The sequence below is a fragment of the Parasteatoda tepidariorum genome, chromosome 7 (genome assembly GCF_043381705.1).
Source record: "Parasteatoda tepidariorum isolate YZ-2023 chromosome 7, CAS_Ptep_4.0, whole genome shotgun sequence".
In the NCBI taxonomy this organism is placed as follows: Eukaryota; Metazoa; Arthropoda; class Arachnida; order Araneae; family Theridiidae; genus Parasteatoda; species Parasteatoda tepidariorum.
Genome location: NC_092210.1, coordinates 3,733,227 through 3,748,799, shown reverse-complemented (window position 1 = coordinate 3,748,799; position 15,573 = coordinate 3,733,227). Strand labels below are relative to the sequence as shown.

The 15,573-nt window shown below is 27.6% G+C and overlaps 1 protein-coding gene across 2 annotated transcripts; it reads right to left on the bottom strand.

Annotated features, from left to right (window-relative positions):
• Positions 1-1,331: 1,331 nt before the first annotated feature.
• LOC107446816 (single stranded-binding protein c31A) lies at positions 1,332-13,516 on the bottom strand. Of its 2 annotated transcripts, none has more exons than XM_016061580.3 (5): positions 13,361-13,516; positions 9,959-10,037; positions 7,502-7,594; positions 5,867-5,972; positions 1,332-1,475 (listed from the first exon to the last, which is right to left on the bottom strand). In XM_016061580.3, exons 2-5 carry the CDS (start codon positions 10,025-10,027, stop codon positions 1,396-1,398), a joined length of 348 nt encoding a protein of 115 aa, XP_015917066.1. In that variant the 5' UTR covers positions 10,028-10,037; positions 13,361-13,516; the 3' UTR covers positions 1,332-1,395. The 2 variants fall into 2 exon arrangements, with proteins under 2 accessions (XP_015917066.1, XP_042911383.1); XM_043055449.2 differs by having other exon boundaries at positions 13,382-13,514.
• Positions 13,517-15,573: the final 2,057 nt, after the last annotated feature.

Sequence of the window (15,573 nt, the reverse complement as noted above, 5' to 3'; positions counted from 1 at the left end):
AGAACAATTTAAATATGTGATTTTTGCTGCACTTTATATTATACAAAAGCTTATATTTTTCAATTGCTTAAACTGTCCATAAATTTTTAAATTCTAGTTCTCAATTAAAAAACTTAGTAATAAACCATATAAAGAACTAGCCAAAGGTCATGTCAACCACTGTCTTTTAAATTTTGTTAAGCTACTGCTCAACATTTAATTTAATGCTAATAAAGTACTAGACTCATAGACAAAACACTTAATAAATCTAAAATGTATTTAAAATTAATACTTTCATAGAGCGAATGCAAGGAAAAAATTATTATAATTTTGTGGAGAATCTTTTTTAGTAACTAACAGGGTTGGCAAGATTTTGCCGCAGGTGGAAAAAACCATGGTAAATACCGGTAAAAAACAGGTTTTTGCCAAGCAAATTGGCAAAAACCTATATTTTCCAAGATGAGAGGACAAAAACACATTTTTGATACAAAATTATTCCTAAAATTGAAATATATACCATAAATATAAATAATTACAAAAAAATTAACAAAATTATTATTCCATAATTAAATCATAATGTAATAATATATCATTTTAGTAGTTTAAAGCATTGATTGGTAAATTTGCGATTATTCTCTTTTTTCCAGTGAAATGAACTTATTTTAAATTAATATAACTATAATTTAAAGCATAAAATATCTATCAAGATGTGTAGTTAATTATTGTACAAATAATAATTTTTTATGCAAATAATATTTATTTAAGGATTCTAAAATAAAAAGAGGTCAAAAACTTTCAATCTTTTAAAAATTATTGCCTTTATATTAATTATTAATATGATAAAAAAAATTTTTTTCATGTAATGTATCAAAATTATTATTCCTTATAATTGATTTAAATTTGTTTCAAGTATTTTGTAATAATATTTAATTAGCAATTTAGATAATTTGGTTTTTGCCGGATTTTAACAGTTTTTGCCACTGTCCTGGCAAAAACCCCTTTTTGCCGGCAAAAACTCCAACCCTGGTAACTAATGAAAATTTCAAGCAAATCTAGCAAGGAAAATTAAACTCTTTTTACAAACACCCAAATGAAAAAGCACTTTAAAGAGCTTTTAAAATGATATGCACCCTATAATATTATGCATTCACTATTTAAACAGATCATTCACCCAACGTAACTACTGCCTTGGAAAATATGTTAAAGAATTCAGCATTGTTAAATTTCTAATTTTGTTAGCAGTTTTGAAATGTTACCTCAAAAGAAAGTTACAAGCTTAAACTCATTTCCCAAACTAATTGAACCAGTTTTAAAAAAGCTAACAACATGTGAAACAAAAAATATACTGAGAATAATGAAATGTACTATTTTTAATATCAATGACAAACACAAAAAGTATACAAACAGAAAATTCAATTAAAATCTTTTCACAGCATCATCAATGTCATCAATTTTTTCTTTCAATGCTTGCCATTGTTCAGTATTCAAGCATATTCCTATAAAAAAAATACAGAAATGTGATTGCTGGATGAAGAAATTTGTTTCTTAATTGCAGTTTTTTCTCCCTAAGTACTTTTTTTTTTCTTCTTGTACATAGAAGAGAAATATGAGTCATTTTTATACACAAAAAAAAGTAAAAAATCTTAAAATTATTTTTAATTTATTTCTCTAGTTGTTTGAAATATTGAAATTTTAAAAAAAGTGAAAATCAGTAATGATAACTACAGAAAAAGTTAAGATAAAATTATCACGTTAAATAGTGAATACTCAGCTGCGTTATTCAAATTACATGTATCTGGATTTTAATAAATCAAGCGCAATAACCTCAAACTACTATCTCTCTTATTTGTCATTTTTTTTAAAAATTCTCCATTATTCTTCAATAAACAACCCATTATAAACCCACTTTTTAAAGCAGACACTCCTGTAACCAGACATGGACTGTCATTTATTCTCAGAAACTTTATTTCAATAAATAAAACTGCTCCTATCTCAGGCAGTGGCTTTTCATCTGGACAACACAGGTTTGAGACCCAACAACTTGAAATGATGCATTAGATGCTCATAATTCCCCCCCCCCCCAACACACTCAAAATTAATTATTTTCAGGCACTTGACAAACGAAAGATTGTGATTACAGCTTCATATGACCCAGTGTCTTACAGGTACCCTGTGGCACAATTTTTTTCGAGATTTCTGCTACAAACTTCCCTTGCATTAATTTTTTTTTCCAAGATACTTTTAATTATCAATTACTAATTTAAAGCAACAGAAATGTGTTTACAGAATAAAAAACAGGGTGCATAGCCCAATCTTTCAACAAAAATTAAGTACTTTTTAAGCACTCAAAAATATTTTTAAGCACAATATACATTAACAAAATGAAAAATAATTTTCAAAGACTTTAGATAATCGTGAGAAAATAACTAGTTTCCAACGAAGAACTCTTTTCTTGATTATATTAGCCACCATATAAAGATTGAGAGATTTTTCAGTTTGATATCAGAGGGTGGAAAGTGAAGTCTGAAATAGAGAATATCTTGCCAAAATGCAGCTGAGTTGCACATGAGAAGGCAATAATCTCACCCAACCTAGCTCAGTAAACGAACATACCGACTCGCAAGTATTTCATCAAACATGTAAAATGATTGGCACTTTCATACGCTATGGACTGACGGTACGGCGGAATTATTTGCGAAAACGTTGAATAGAACAATGTGACAGCACGCAGCTGTCGGCGAAAACCGACATAACGAAAAAAATCTCATTTTTGAGAAGGGAAAATTAAGCACTTTTTAAAAATACCCAATGAAAAAAGCACCTTTTACGGCTTTTAAATATCGAAAATAAGCACCTTTAAGTATTTTTTAAAAAAACTACCCACCATGAAAAAGCATAAACATTTTTAATTGTATAAGTAATATTTTTTAATTCAAATATAATAGGCGAAAAAGTGCACTATTATTTCCTCGTTCAAATTTTGGAAGTCATTACAAAAATTAAAATTCGTAAATGAATTAAACAATAATAAATTAAAATTCGTTCATAATTGTAAAATCTGCGCAGTAACTCCAAAGTAAAGATTGAGGAAGAAATCAAGTGAACAGGACTCAAAAAAAGAGATACTCAAATAAGTGTGTGTAAAACATGTTCTTTAAAGAAGAAAAAAAATGAAAGAAAGAACAACATTTCTAGAGCGAACTATCTTTTAAGCTTCGGAGATTTTTGAATTTTATATTTTAATTTGAAATTCTAGAAACCGAAGTTCTTCCCCAATGAAAAATATTATTGCAAAAACTAACGTTCTGTGACGTTGTTGCCGTAATTCTGCCACAGGGTAATTATTAAGCTCTTCTCAAATAATATATTCAAGTTTTAATCAATAAATATTTTCCTACATTAAAAGTTTTAAGTACACACTTAGCAAAAAAAAAAAAAAAAAAAAAAAAAAAAAAAAAAAAAAAAAAAAAAACATAAGCACAAACGTGAGTACAGAAATAGACATAGTTTGTCTATGGTAAGAACTCCTCCTGTCACAAAGTTTGAGGCTGTCTACTGTTATGGAAACAAGAATAGCGCATTTCAGGTAGGGTAGCTCTCTTCAGTCTAAGGGTAACACAATAGACTGAAGAAAAAGATCCCCTTTCTCTTGACGACCCATGCCAAAACCGGTCCTAAACCTCATTATATAATTATACCTCATTACCATAGTCACCATTACAGGTTCAAACGAATGGCTAGGGGAGTTCTTACTTTAGACAAACTAAACTATAGTTTTGGTTTCATAAACAAGAACCTTCCTCAGTGTCTCAACAATAAGCTTTTTTTTTTTTTACACTGAGGAATGTTCTGTTTATTGAACCAAAACTAAAGTATGCTCATTCTTGTGCTTTCGGATCCTTTTTCAATGTCCTTGATAAAAATTCATGGAAAAGAAATTACAAAAACAATTTTGGAAGATAACATAATTGCAATAGAAAAATCTATTTTTAGAAAAAGAATTGTAATCTTGATATTATTGAACATAAAATAACTTTATGCATAATTTTAAAAACTAAACTCGATATGGAGTTTGATCCTTTTATTTTTTACTTTACTCAATTATAGAAAAAAAAGTATCTTTAATTTAAAATTATAATTTAATTTTTAAAAAAGTTGTTAAGTCTTTTTACATTTAAATAAAAAATTTTAAATGTATACTTAACAAAAACATTAATAAGAATAATTAATATCATTAATCATGCTGAATTGATAATTAAACTAATAAAAACTGAATTAAAATTACAAATCTAAATTTGTGAATGGTCCCTATTAAATCTTCATTAATTTTCGAAACTTTCATTGGATACATAAAAATGTATCTAAAGACACAAAAATCGGAAATTATAAAATATATATTGAATAAAAAAATTTCTTATATTAGAAACAAGATTCAGTGTTTTGTAAAAAAAATTGTAATGATAAACCTCATTACAATTTAATGCTCATTCATTGAGAACGCTTCTTTCATGAAGTAACAAGAAGGCAATTGTATTTATTTATTTATTGCATTTTTTGATTTTGGACCCGTTGGTTGGTGCTCAGGATCAAGAAAAAATATTTTTTTTAAAAAATAATTAAAAAAAACTAATAGATGAAATTTTTAATGCTTAAAAACATTCAAGATTAAGTTTTTTTCATGATAAAATTATTAAAAAAATATTTGAACCATAAACTGAGACTAACTTTCAAAATTGGTATGATTGATAGTTTGTTACTCAATACTACAGAGATAGAAGTTTTATAAACAAATTTAAATATTCTGTTGGTACAAGTCGAGACTCAAAATTCAATTTGTCGCTGAATGTGTATTTTAAGAACCCTTTAAATATTTTTAAGTTAATGAGCAAAGATGCTTGAGAAGGAGAAAAAATTTAAAAAAAAAAAAACTTTTATGTCATTAAATGAATTTAACGCAATTGAAAATCAGCTGCAATTAAGTTTAATTTAGCAACCTAATTAAATCAGATGTTTATAATTTACAAAAATGATATACCACACACATCAATAAAAATATTATTAAAACAAATATTTCTGATTATTACAGGGCATCTGCTACATTTTAGATTTTCAAATCCATGACTTTCTATGAATAATTCCAAAAATATTTCATGTCTTACCGAAGTTACTATTTTCTCCAACGAAAACACAACAATAAATTTCATAAAGCATTATAACATTAATTGAAATGATAGGTATAACCAAAACTGTTATACTCTACATCTTCATATTTATTGATTTTAAACTTAAAAAACAGAGCAAAGAAAGAGTTGAAGCATTAAAATAGCCGGGGGGAAATACAAAAGCAAATAACTAAATGCAGTCCGATATATACAGTTGTTTAAAGCTGTTTTATTTTGTTTTAAAAGCGTAATATAAAAAGTCTAAAGAAGAATTTTAAATTGATAAAATAAAAATAATAAATAAATAAAAAAATTCTGAAATCAAAGAAGTTTAAAAGATAAATCACTCTAGAAATGATGTTTCTTCATTTTTTGAAGAAAAAAACACAATAAATTTTAAAGAACACGATAAAAACATTTTATATTTTAATAAAATCTGACTTTGAGTGGAGATTTTGTTACAAATTCAGTAATCGGAACATTATAAAATTGGGGGGGAGGGAAGAATTCCATTTTAAAAATTAGACTTTTCGATGAACTAAGTCCATGACTTTCCATTATTTTTTTAAAAAAATAGTTAAAATCATAACATTTCATGACAAATTTTGTTCAATGCCAAAATCCATGACTTTCCAGATACTCTATTATTAATGTTTAAAGTATAAAAATGATATAAATAAAAATTTATACTATTAACAAGCTACTAAATGCATAATATTTTATACCTTTTTTACCAGGTTTCAGTTCTCCATCTGCTTCATAAAACTCTCTGATATCTATCAAAACCTTTCCTCGAAACTCTCTCACATTCACATATCTCATTCTTGCAAGCTACAAAAGGTTAAAATTTATCAGATAATAATTTGAATAAAGACTAAAATCCCAAATATAATTGAAATTCAGTATCTTGATTAGGGATGCACAATTTTTTTGAGTGAAGGTCCATTTGGACAGCAGGTTGACCAATGAAGGGCTGTATGCCTACGTATTTAGACATTAGAGTACTTTTTTATATGAATATTGGAGTTCAAGACACTAAATTCTTTTTATCAAGAAAGTTAGTAATATATTTCAATAAAATTAATTAATTTTAAACATTAGATATGAATTTAAATTAAAGAATACAAAAGTCTTTTTAATTAAATAAATGAGAATATCTTGCAATGAAAATTTGCAAAACACAATAAAAGTATAATAACAGCCTAGATCTAAAGCGAATTTTTTTTTTTTTTTAAGTAAACAAATTTTTTTTTTCCTCCCATTAAAAAAGAAACAGCAATAAATAAAAAAAATTATCAAAAAAAGTATCAAAGTTTATGAGACTTTGAACAAGAATACAGTAGCCAAGATAATGGTGGACGGGACCAAGCCAATCTCGAATTACTAAAAAAATACTTTAAATTTAATAAAGTTTTGAAAAAATGCTTTAAATTTAATAAACTATTTAACACAAAACAATTTTTATATTTCAGTATTTAACTGAAATGGATAATATATTTACAGAAAATTTCAGGGTACATATATTGCATTACACCAAGTTACAATATTCATTATATTATAGCATCAGATAAATAGTACTTCAATTGTAAATAATTGTATGTTTTTTATTTAAACATACTGTGCTCACGTTTCAGATGTAAATATACAAATTTGCTTGTCAACATTCAGTCATAGTAATCTTCGTAAAATCAATCGTAGTAATCGTTCCATGTGCTGTGCGTGCATTAGGCTCGGATTAATGTGAAACTCACACAATCGAGACTCAACCGTATGCTTACTTCCCCTCTCACGTTAGAATATTGGCAAACCCATAAATCAAGGTTACCACTCAAATCTAGAAAAGAAAATTCCCTGTGTTTTCCCTATATATATTATACAGAATATATTAAGATGAAACACAATTACTATGCTCTTGTATGAGCTATATTAGACTATCTATACTAGTTTTAATTCCTGAAAAAACTTGAGAGAAAAAAAAGGAACATCTGAACATACTTAAATAATGCTATAGTAAATGTAGTATCATCCTTAAATATCCCATAAATTACACATTGAGTGGTCACCATTTTTAAAAAGAGGAAAGTAAGAAACAAAATTCCCTGTATTTTTTCCAGTTTGTAAAAAAGAAAAATCAAAATTCCCTGCATTTTCCTATTATTTTAGATGATTTTAAAATTCCCTGTATCTTCCAGGTTTTCTTCTTGATTGAGTGGCAACCCTATAAATACAATATCTTTTTTCCTTTTTATTCAAGGCTTTACATGTAAATTAATGCAACAATCTCAACATTCAGAAATAAATAGGAAATAAGTTGGAGACAGAGAATAACTAAGATGAGACAGCATTTTCCTAAATAATACCTGAAACATGTTGTCCTCATCATTACTGTTGCTAGCGCTAGCCTTTTTTGGAGCTGGTTTAGCAGCAGTTTTGCTTTTCTTGGGAGGATTAACCTGAAAAAATTTGACATATACAACTAAAAAAAGTATTATTGACAGTAACTGCATAACTATAATTACATATATATATATTAAGTTAAAATAATAACAAGGGTCTGTCTAGGTATTTCTAAGAGGTATTTATTGTGAAAATTTAAAAATTCTGTTAACAAATCAACACAAAAATATGGTAAAATAAGAAAATATCTTCAAAAATTGTCACTACAAATACAAATCATTTATGACTGTTATATTTTTGCAGATATTTTTCTCATACGTTCAAAAACAATTTTGCTATTGTAAAATTTTAGGCTTAAAATTGTATCCAAATTTAAAAATCCATAAAAATCATTGTCTATAATTAAACTTCAACTTGAAATTAAAGAAACATACATTTAACAGTAACAGCACTGACAGTTATCTTCATTTTGAGAACATTTTTGACTGGGTCATACAGGAAAAAGTTTCACAGAGAAAAAAATGTTAAATTAAAAAATGAAGGTCTATTAGAATATATTTAGAATAATATCTAAAATTAATTTTCAGGATCCTGGCAAGCTTTCAGTCAGGCATGGGGTGGAAAAGCGCTCTTCTTACAAACCGTGTGGGAAGTGAATTCTACTAGGTCATAATAGCGAACCACGGGTGGGTTCCATTGCAAATAAAAATGCGTAATTAACTATAGGTTTATCGTTTTTACGGGGATACAACAACAAAATTTTAAAAGGCAGGGGATATTAGAACTTGCTTTTTCAAAAGTATTTTGTGAAACTACCGTTTTTCCTACAGTTAAATTTGTGAAGGTACCGCTAGACTGTAGTAAATTTGCACTGGACAGACTCCTTAATAAGCCCAAAACCAGTTTTTTAATTGTATCCTGAGAAATTTTGTTTTATTCAAGCCGAATTCCCTTTTTTATGTCTTAATTATTAACTTCTTTAATCATTCTTTTTTTATCTTTATAAGAACAAATATTGATATATCTCTTCTGACAAACTGTTTTTAAAGGTTTAATTCTAGACAATAAAATCTTGACGTAACAACAATGACATAGTACTAGATATTACTTTTACAACAAATTTTAGACTTCCCCACGAAATAATAATTGTAACATACTAAATATTGTATTGTTATAAGGCGTAAAAAAAATNTTAGGACGTCCAAAACCCCAACCCTGATTGTAACATACTAAAAATTGTATCTTTATAAGGCGTAAAAAAAATATTGCCTTCTGCAATTGCAAAAAAAATTTTTTTAAGAGAATTACATTTTTTATTCAAATGACTGAACAACATCATACGAAGAAAGATTTAAATGCAAGACTTATTTATTTCAGGTAACAATACAGAAAAGCGAAAAACAAACAATTTTTAAAACACTTTAAACTTTTTTAATTCAATGTGTTTGCAATCATCAGCCAAGTTATCATATTTCTAATACCAAATCTTTCAACAAAAAATTAGCATCTTTTAAGTACTTTTCAAGCGCTCAAAAAATATTTTTAAGCAGTACATGCATTAACAAAATGCAAAATAATTTTCGAAGACTTTACATAATCATGATAAAATAACCAGTTTCTGACTAAGAACTTTTTACTTGATTATATTAGCCATTATAAAAAGATGAAGAGGTTTTTCGGTTCCTGGATCAGATGGTGGAAAATGCCTGAAATTGAGAATATCTTGCAATGAAGCAGAATTACACATGAGAGTGCAAGAATCTCACCAAACCCTCCAGCGCTCAGTAGCAGACATGTGGATTTTTAAGGATTTCATCAAATATGCAAAATGATTGGCCCTTTCATACGCTATGGACCGACGGGACGCTGAAATAAATTGTGATTGAATTGCGAAAACGTTGAATTGAACTATGTGAAAAACACGTTTTTGTTTAATACGTGGCAAAAATCAACATGGTAAAGAACAAAAATCTTATTTTCGAAAAGGGAAAATTAAGCACTTTTCTGACTTTTAAATAATATGATACATAAATTTAAAATTCCGTATGAAGCTTTTATAAAAATTATATTTTTTTTAAAGAGTCGTTGTAAAAAATTTAACTTTTTGATACTAAATTAAATTTTATTAAAATTCAAACTATTTTTACTATGTCTATTGCTGAACAATTGAATTTGTCATTTTTAATTTCAACCATGTTGTCTTATTTCTTCTACTTTTACCAGTTTGTTCAAAGAGATGTCCAGGAAAAATAAAATGCCAAACCTGACTCAAATTTAAATTATTCTAATATTACTGATCGCTCACTAAACATTTGCATTCATCATTTTCAATTTTTCCAGTCACTCAGAAGAAATGCCAACCCTGTTATTCAGTGAAGGCATCAACACAAAGTATAAGATTAATTATTTTATGAACTCACATCGTCAGGTCCTGAATCAGAATCGCTACTCTCTTCTAACTTCTTCTTCTGAGACTTTTTAGAAGACATCTTTAAATTACTAAAGTGGAAAGATAAGTACATAAATAATAGAAACAAAACAAACTGCATCAAAACACAGTTATAGTTTGTCTATAGTTAGAACTGCCCCAGCCACATAATCTGAGGCAGTCTACTGCTATGGAAACAAGAATAGTGCAATTCAGGGAGGGTAGCTTTTCTACATTCTAGGGCTAACACAATGGATCAAAGAAAACGTTTCCCTTTCTCTCATGGACCAGACAGAGCCAAAATTGTCCTAAATAATGACCCAACACCCCCTACTTGAAATAATTACACCTCGTTACCATAGCAGGGGTAATTGTGAGCCCAAATTTCTTGAGTTAATTCATTAATGAGGCATTTCAAAAAGTTAATTTCTTTATAAATTTTAGCCGTAGATATTTTCAAATCATGAAATTCTAAATAAATTATATGCAGTATAATTTAAATGAATAATTATGTATAAGTTTACTTCTATCTCTAATCACATTTATTATTCTATCAGAAAAAATATTTACATATGAAAAATATGTCAAGTATAAATTCCATTTCTAAATAAAATATACAAGAGTTTTTATACATAATCAATGATTTATTTAAGCTTCTGGACCTTGGATTTCGGGAAATTTCTGGATCGCAATTAGCAAAAAATCTGAAAATCTGGATTTTTCCCGGAGCACAATCATCTCTGATATAGTCACTGCCATGGGTCACAGATGAATGGCTAAGGGAATTGTTACTTCAGACAAACTATATCTAAACAATTTTCAAAAAATTTCTTCATATGAAAGCAAGATTACTACATTTTTGGTTTCATTTAATTACAATAATTAGTCTTTTAGACTTTTACTGTATTACATGAAGGGGTAGAAATCAAGAAAACTTTCTTTGGTCCAAAGGACCAGTAACTAAAAGATATTACTAGACAATATACACATTTATGTGGTCTTATACACTTTTATGTGTCATATACACGTTTATGTGTCTTAATTTGATATTTTTAAAGGAAATTGAATTGAAAAATTACAATGCAAAGAACGTGTTTTCAAAATTATGAGGAAATATGTAATTTTATGACAAAAATGCAGACAAAACATTAAAACCGAAACAGCATACCATCTCTTTACAATAATTTGTTGCCTCAGGAATCCACTGATTATTTTTTGATTAAAATCAAATTTTAGTGGTCTAAAACAAACAAACTGTCATTTATTTTAGACCCTGATCTGTGCAATATTAGGATTGATATTCCACTTTCCTCAAAATTAATAAATATAAAAGCTAATGACGGGACATAGTGTTTTATTTCTATGAGGGAAAGAAAATAAAAATTTTATAATTAAGTAATTCAGTGCCTCAAACTATGTCACTAACAGTAAAACTAATCTGTACACAAGAACAATTTAAGCACATAAATTTCTTAACTTATTGTAATGTATATCCCTTAAAATTGCTAAATCTATTAAATTTTTTCCTGTACATAGAATATGAAATTTAGCAATATTTTTTAATATGTATATGATTTTGGATAAATAAATGGGTAAAAAAATTTGATTTAAGAAAAATTTGTATTTTGTTAAGTGAAACAATGATAACTTGAAGCCTCACTGGGAAACAAACTAATTTAAGTTATGGAAAATTTCATTAATCAAAATCAGATATGTGAATCAGACGAACATCAACATGAATTCAAATGATTTTCGTGAAATTAAGTCTTTGTATCATTTTTGTTTATTCTAATTTTTAAAAAACTTAAATATGTACATTGTACATCTGGAACATCTAAGATTATTGACTCAGGTGTTGCTTAGTAATAGGTCCCTAAAAAGCTTGGTAATAAGTTTTTAGGGCCCTCTAATGAATTGGTACCAGATTTAACTATAAAAAATGTATTACTATGAAGAATTAACATATTACTTAATATTTAGGTAAATGGATTTATAAAAAATATAATTTACTTTAAGCTTTTGCTTTTTATAATAGATCAAATGTAATAAAAAGTAAATTGAAGTCATGGGAAAAAATATTTATTGCTAATGTTGCAAAATTGACTTACAAGAGGTACCCACCAATAATATTTAGGGATATAATGTACTGACCCATGAGTTTGTAATACTGATTTTTTCTCTTCTCCTAATTATATTCAGGCACGTCTATTTTATCATTTTTTCAACTCTAAATATTTTAAAAATAAGGAACTTTTTTCTTTGCTTCATTTTAAACCTGATTTTCTGCTTTACCTAAAGCGAAGCATGTTAACAAAACGATTCCAATAGACTTAATTTATTGACACTTTTTTCTTATACACAAAGAGATTCAGTACAATTTTTTCGGTTTCAACTTATTTTCTTAATTTTTTTATCTGCATTTTTTAAAGAGCATTTCTAACGAACGCCATTGTTTTATGGTAACTTTTTTCTAAAAATACAGAGGTGCAAAAAAGTTAAATTAAGGTTTTTGGCTGTATATCTTTCAAGAAAGATTTTTGTTTTGGTTTCTATTACGTTTTTCTTTTCCAAAAAACTTGTTATAATGATGCAACAATTAAAAGGGTTTCTATTCGACAATAATCTTTACTTTTTCTTGAAAATATGGTAATTGAATAAAATGAATTGTTTAACTTAAAAATTTTGCTACAAAAATAAAGATATTTATATTTTTTGTTTTGCTTCAAATAGGCGTTTTATGATAGCTCTGCATTTTTAAAAGAGATTCTGATAGAAATCTCTTTTAATGATGAATGGATGTTTTCCTTGAAAAATATTTTTAGCATTGAAGTACCTATTATTTTAAGAATTACGGGGGCGAACGGAATACAGAAATATCATCAAACTTATAACTAACCATGATTATAATTTTTTGAAGGGGATTTTTTATTTTTAATTACGATACGACAAAAAAAATAATAATAATTATATACGAATCAATTTTGCTAAAAACTGTTGATTTTGTTTTTATGCTACTGTGCTCTTTGCTTAGTTTGAAGAGTTACAGAATTTTTAATTCAAAAAAAATTGATTGATCGATGAATATTTTAATTAGAACAAAATTTCTTCGTATTTTCGAACTTCGATTAATGTAACAATATTCATTAATACAGTATTTCTGGTTTAAAATTACTCTGAATTATTAAAAATTGTGTTAGAGACTTTCCGAGAAAGAAAAGATTGAGTGTTTGAAAAATGCTTTAAATGAAGTCAGAATAGTATTGCACAACACAAAGAACTATGTTCATAGAAAATATGCTTTAATGTATTCCAAGATAATTTGAAATGAGAGCTCCATTTTTGGTTAGTAAAAGAATGGAGGAATTTAAAAACCTATAATAAATTAAAAACAAACCAGACAATAAGAAATCTTTGCCGGCAAACTCAAATTTTTCTCAGCAGGAACAATTTACCGCTACCTCCAAATAATTTTACGATTAAAGATACAGTTAGGATTTCAAGAGCCAGATTATTCGACAGCGAAGTAAACTAGTCACGTGACCTTGAACTATAAGAGACGCTGTTCTATGAGACGAATACCTGCGATTTCTATTATATGAACAGTCATTCAGATACTCTGGAAACGTCTTTAATGTAGCGTGTAGCATTGGTTCCTTCTTTATTGTGACTTATTAAATTTAAAAAAGAAAAATGTTTGATATTCTTACTTATGCAAAACGAAAACAAAATAGTATCACTTTTTATTTAGAGAAGGAACATCCAAAACACAGCGGAAAAATATTTGTAAATAAATTAGCAAAAAAAAATATGTATATTTTTATAAGAGTTAAAGCCTAATGCCCGAGAAATAGTTTCGCTAAATTTAATGATATAACATGAAAGGCCTATTTAAACTTTACATTCCATAGTTTTAAGAATCTTATTACTTCAAAAATTAAAACGAACAAAAAGTATGCATAAGCCTCATAATTTTATGAAATTTAATTTTGTAAAAAAAGTTTTTTGACAACAATTTTTATCAAAAAATTTCAAGTTTCAATAAAAATCAGCATTTAGAAACTAAAAAACGCAAAATAAAGAATGCTTACGAATCAAAAAACAAAACAAACAAAAAAATCTTTTTTGTCGCCATTTTTTAGTGTTACGAAAATTCGTCTTTGGGATTTGCCAAAAACAAAACAAGATGCATTTTTATTTTTTCAAGAGCGAAATATTTTACCAAAAAAAAAAAAGAACGAAAATGTACCAAATGTACCCATGACATGAAACTTCATCTAGGTTAACGTACGTTTTGGAAGTGTTATCTCATTTGGAATCCTATTTATTAGAGTTAATATGGCGACATCATCAGGTGAACGATAAAATATAGTTTGTTTCGAATCTATTTTAAACTTTATATCGGCTCATTTCTCATCGAAATCCGATTGACTACTTGATCTTAAATAAAGTGTTTTATTTTATGATTTGTCTCAAAAATTTTAGGTGTAGATTGGTGGCACTTAAAAACTGCCAAATCTGTAGCTGCGGTGGCGTTAATACATAAGTACCGAATTTTTATTCCATACTTTTCTGAATCATATTACTTCAAACATTACAATATGCAAGAAGTATGCATAAATACGCAATGTTATACCATTTAATTTTTCAAAAAAGTATTTTGACGACAGTTTTTATCTAAAAATCATTAACTAAAAAACGTAAAACAAAGAATTCTTAAGATAAAAAAGCGATTCTGAAAATTCCTCATATTGAAATAAAAAAATCTGTCACATTTTTTTTCTCATTCTTATAGTTCTTAATCAGACGTAAAATATGATGCAATAATATGATGACGCGTTTCTTCAATCTGCGGCGTAAAAATATATCGGAAGCAGTAACCCAGAAGTCTTGCGAGAGCAATTTAACCACTAGCGCCACCGCCCTTAGCTTTACACGATCACCCATCCATAATTGTATGATCTCGATATGAATTTCAAATCGTAGCTTGAAAACAGAACAGCTGAATTCTAGTTGAAATTATTCTTTTAAAGAACAATTTCAATGAAATGTCCTAAACTAAAAAATGTTCTCGTTAGTTTTCTCAAGTTCTTCCTCCTTTTCCTTAGGGAAATTTTGCATCTTATTTGCTGCTAAGAAAATGGCGAACGTCTTTGCCAATGGTTATGATAGAACTCATGCGGATACTTTCAGGCTCCCGCTAGAGGGCGTACTCAAGCGTTGCGATCGCGAATTTGGAAACTAAAAAACGTAAAATAAAGAATGCTTACGAAGCAACAAGACGAAACAATTCTGAAATTTCCTCACATTAAAATAAAAAACTTTCATGTTTTTCGTTTCTTTTATTCATAATCGGACGTAAAAAACCATTCTATAGAAAATTATCATCAAATAATCCTAGATATAATTTTTTGGATTCCTTGTTGCCTTGTTGTTTGCTGATTTTTGACGCCATTTTTTAGTGCTACGAAAATGCGTCTTTGGGATTTGCCTAAAACAGAACAAGATGCAGAACAGGTGCGAAATATTTTACCAAAAAAGCGAAAATTTCCAATTCCCATGACATGAAACTTTATCTTGGTAAGCGTGCGTTTTTGAAATGTCATTTCA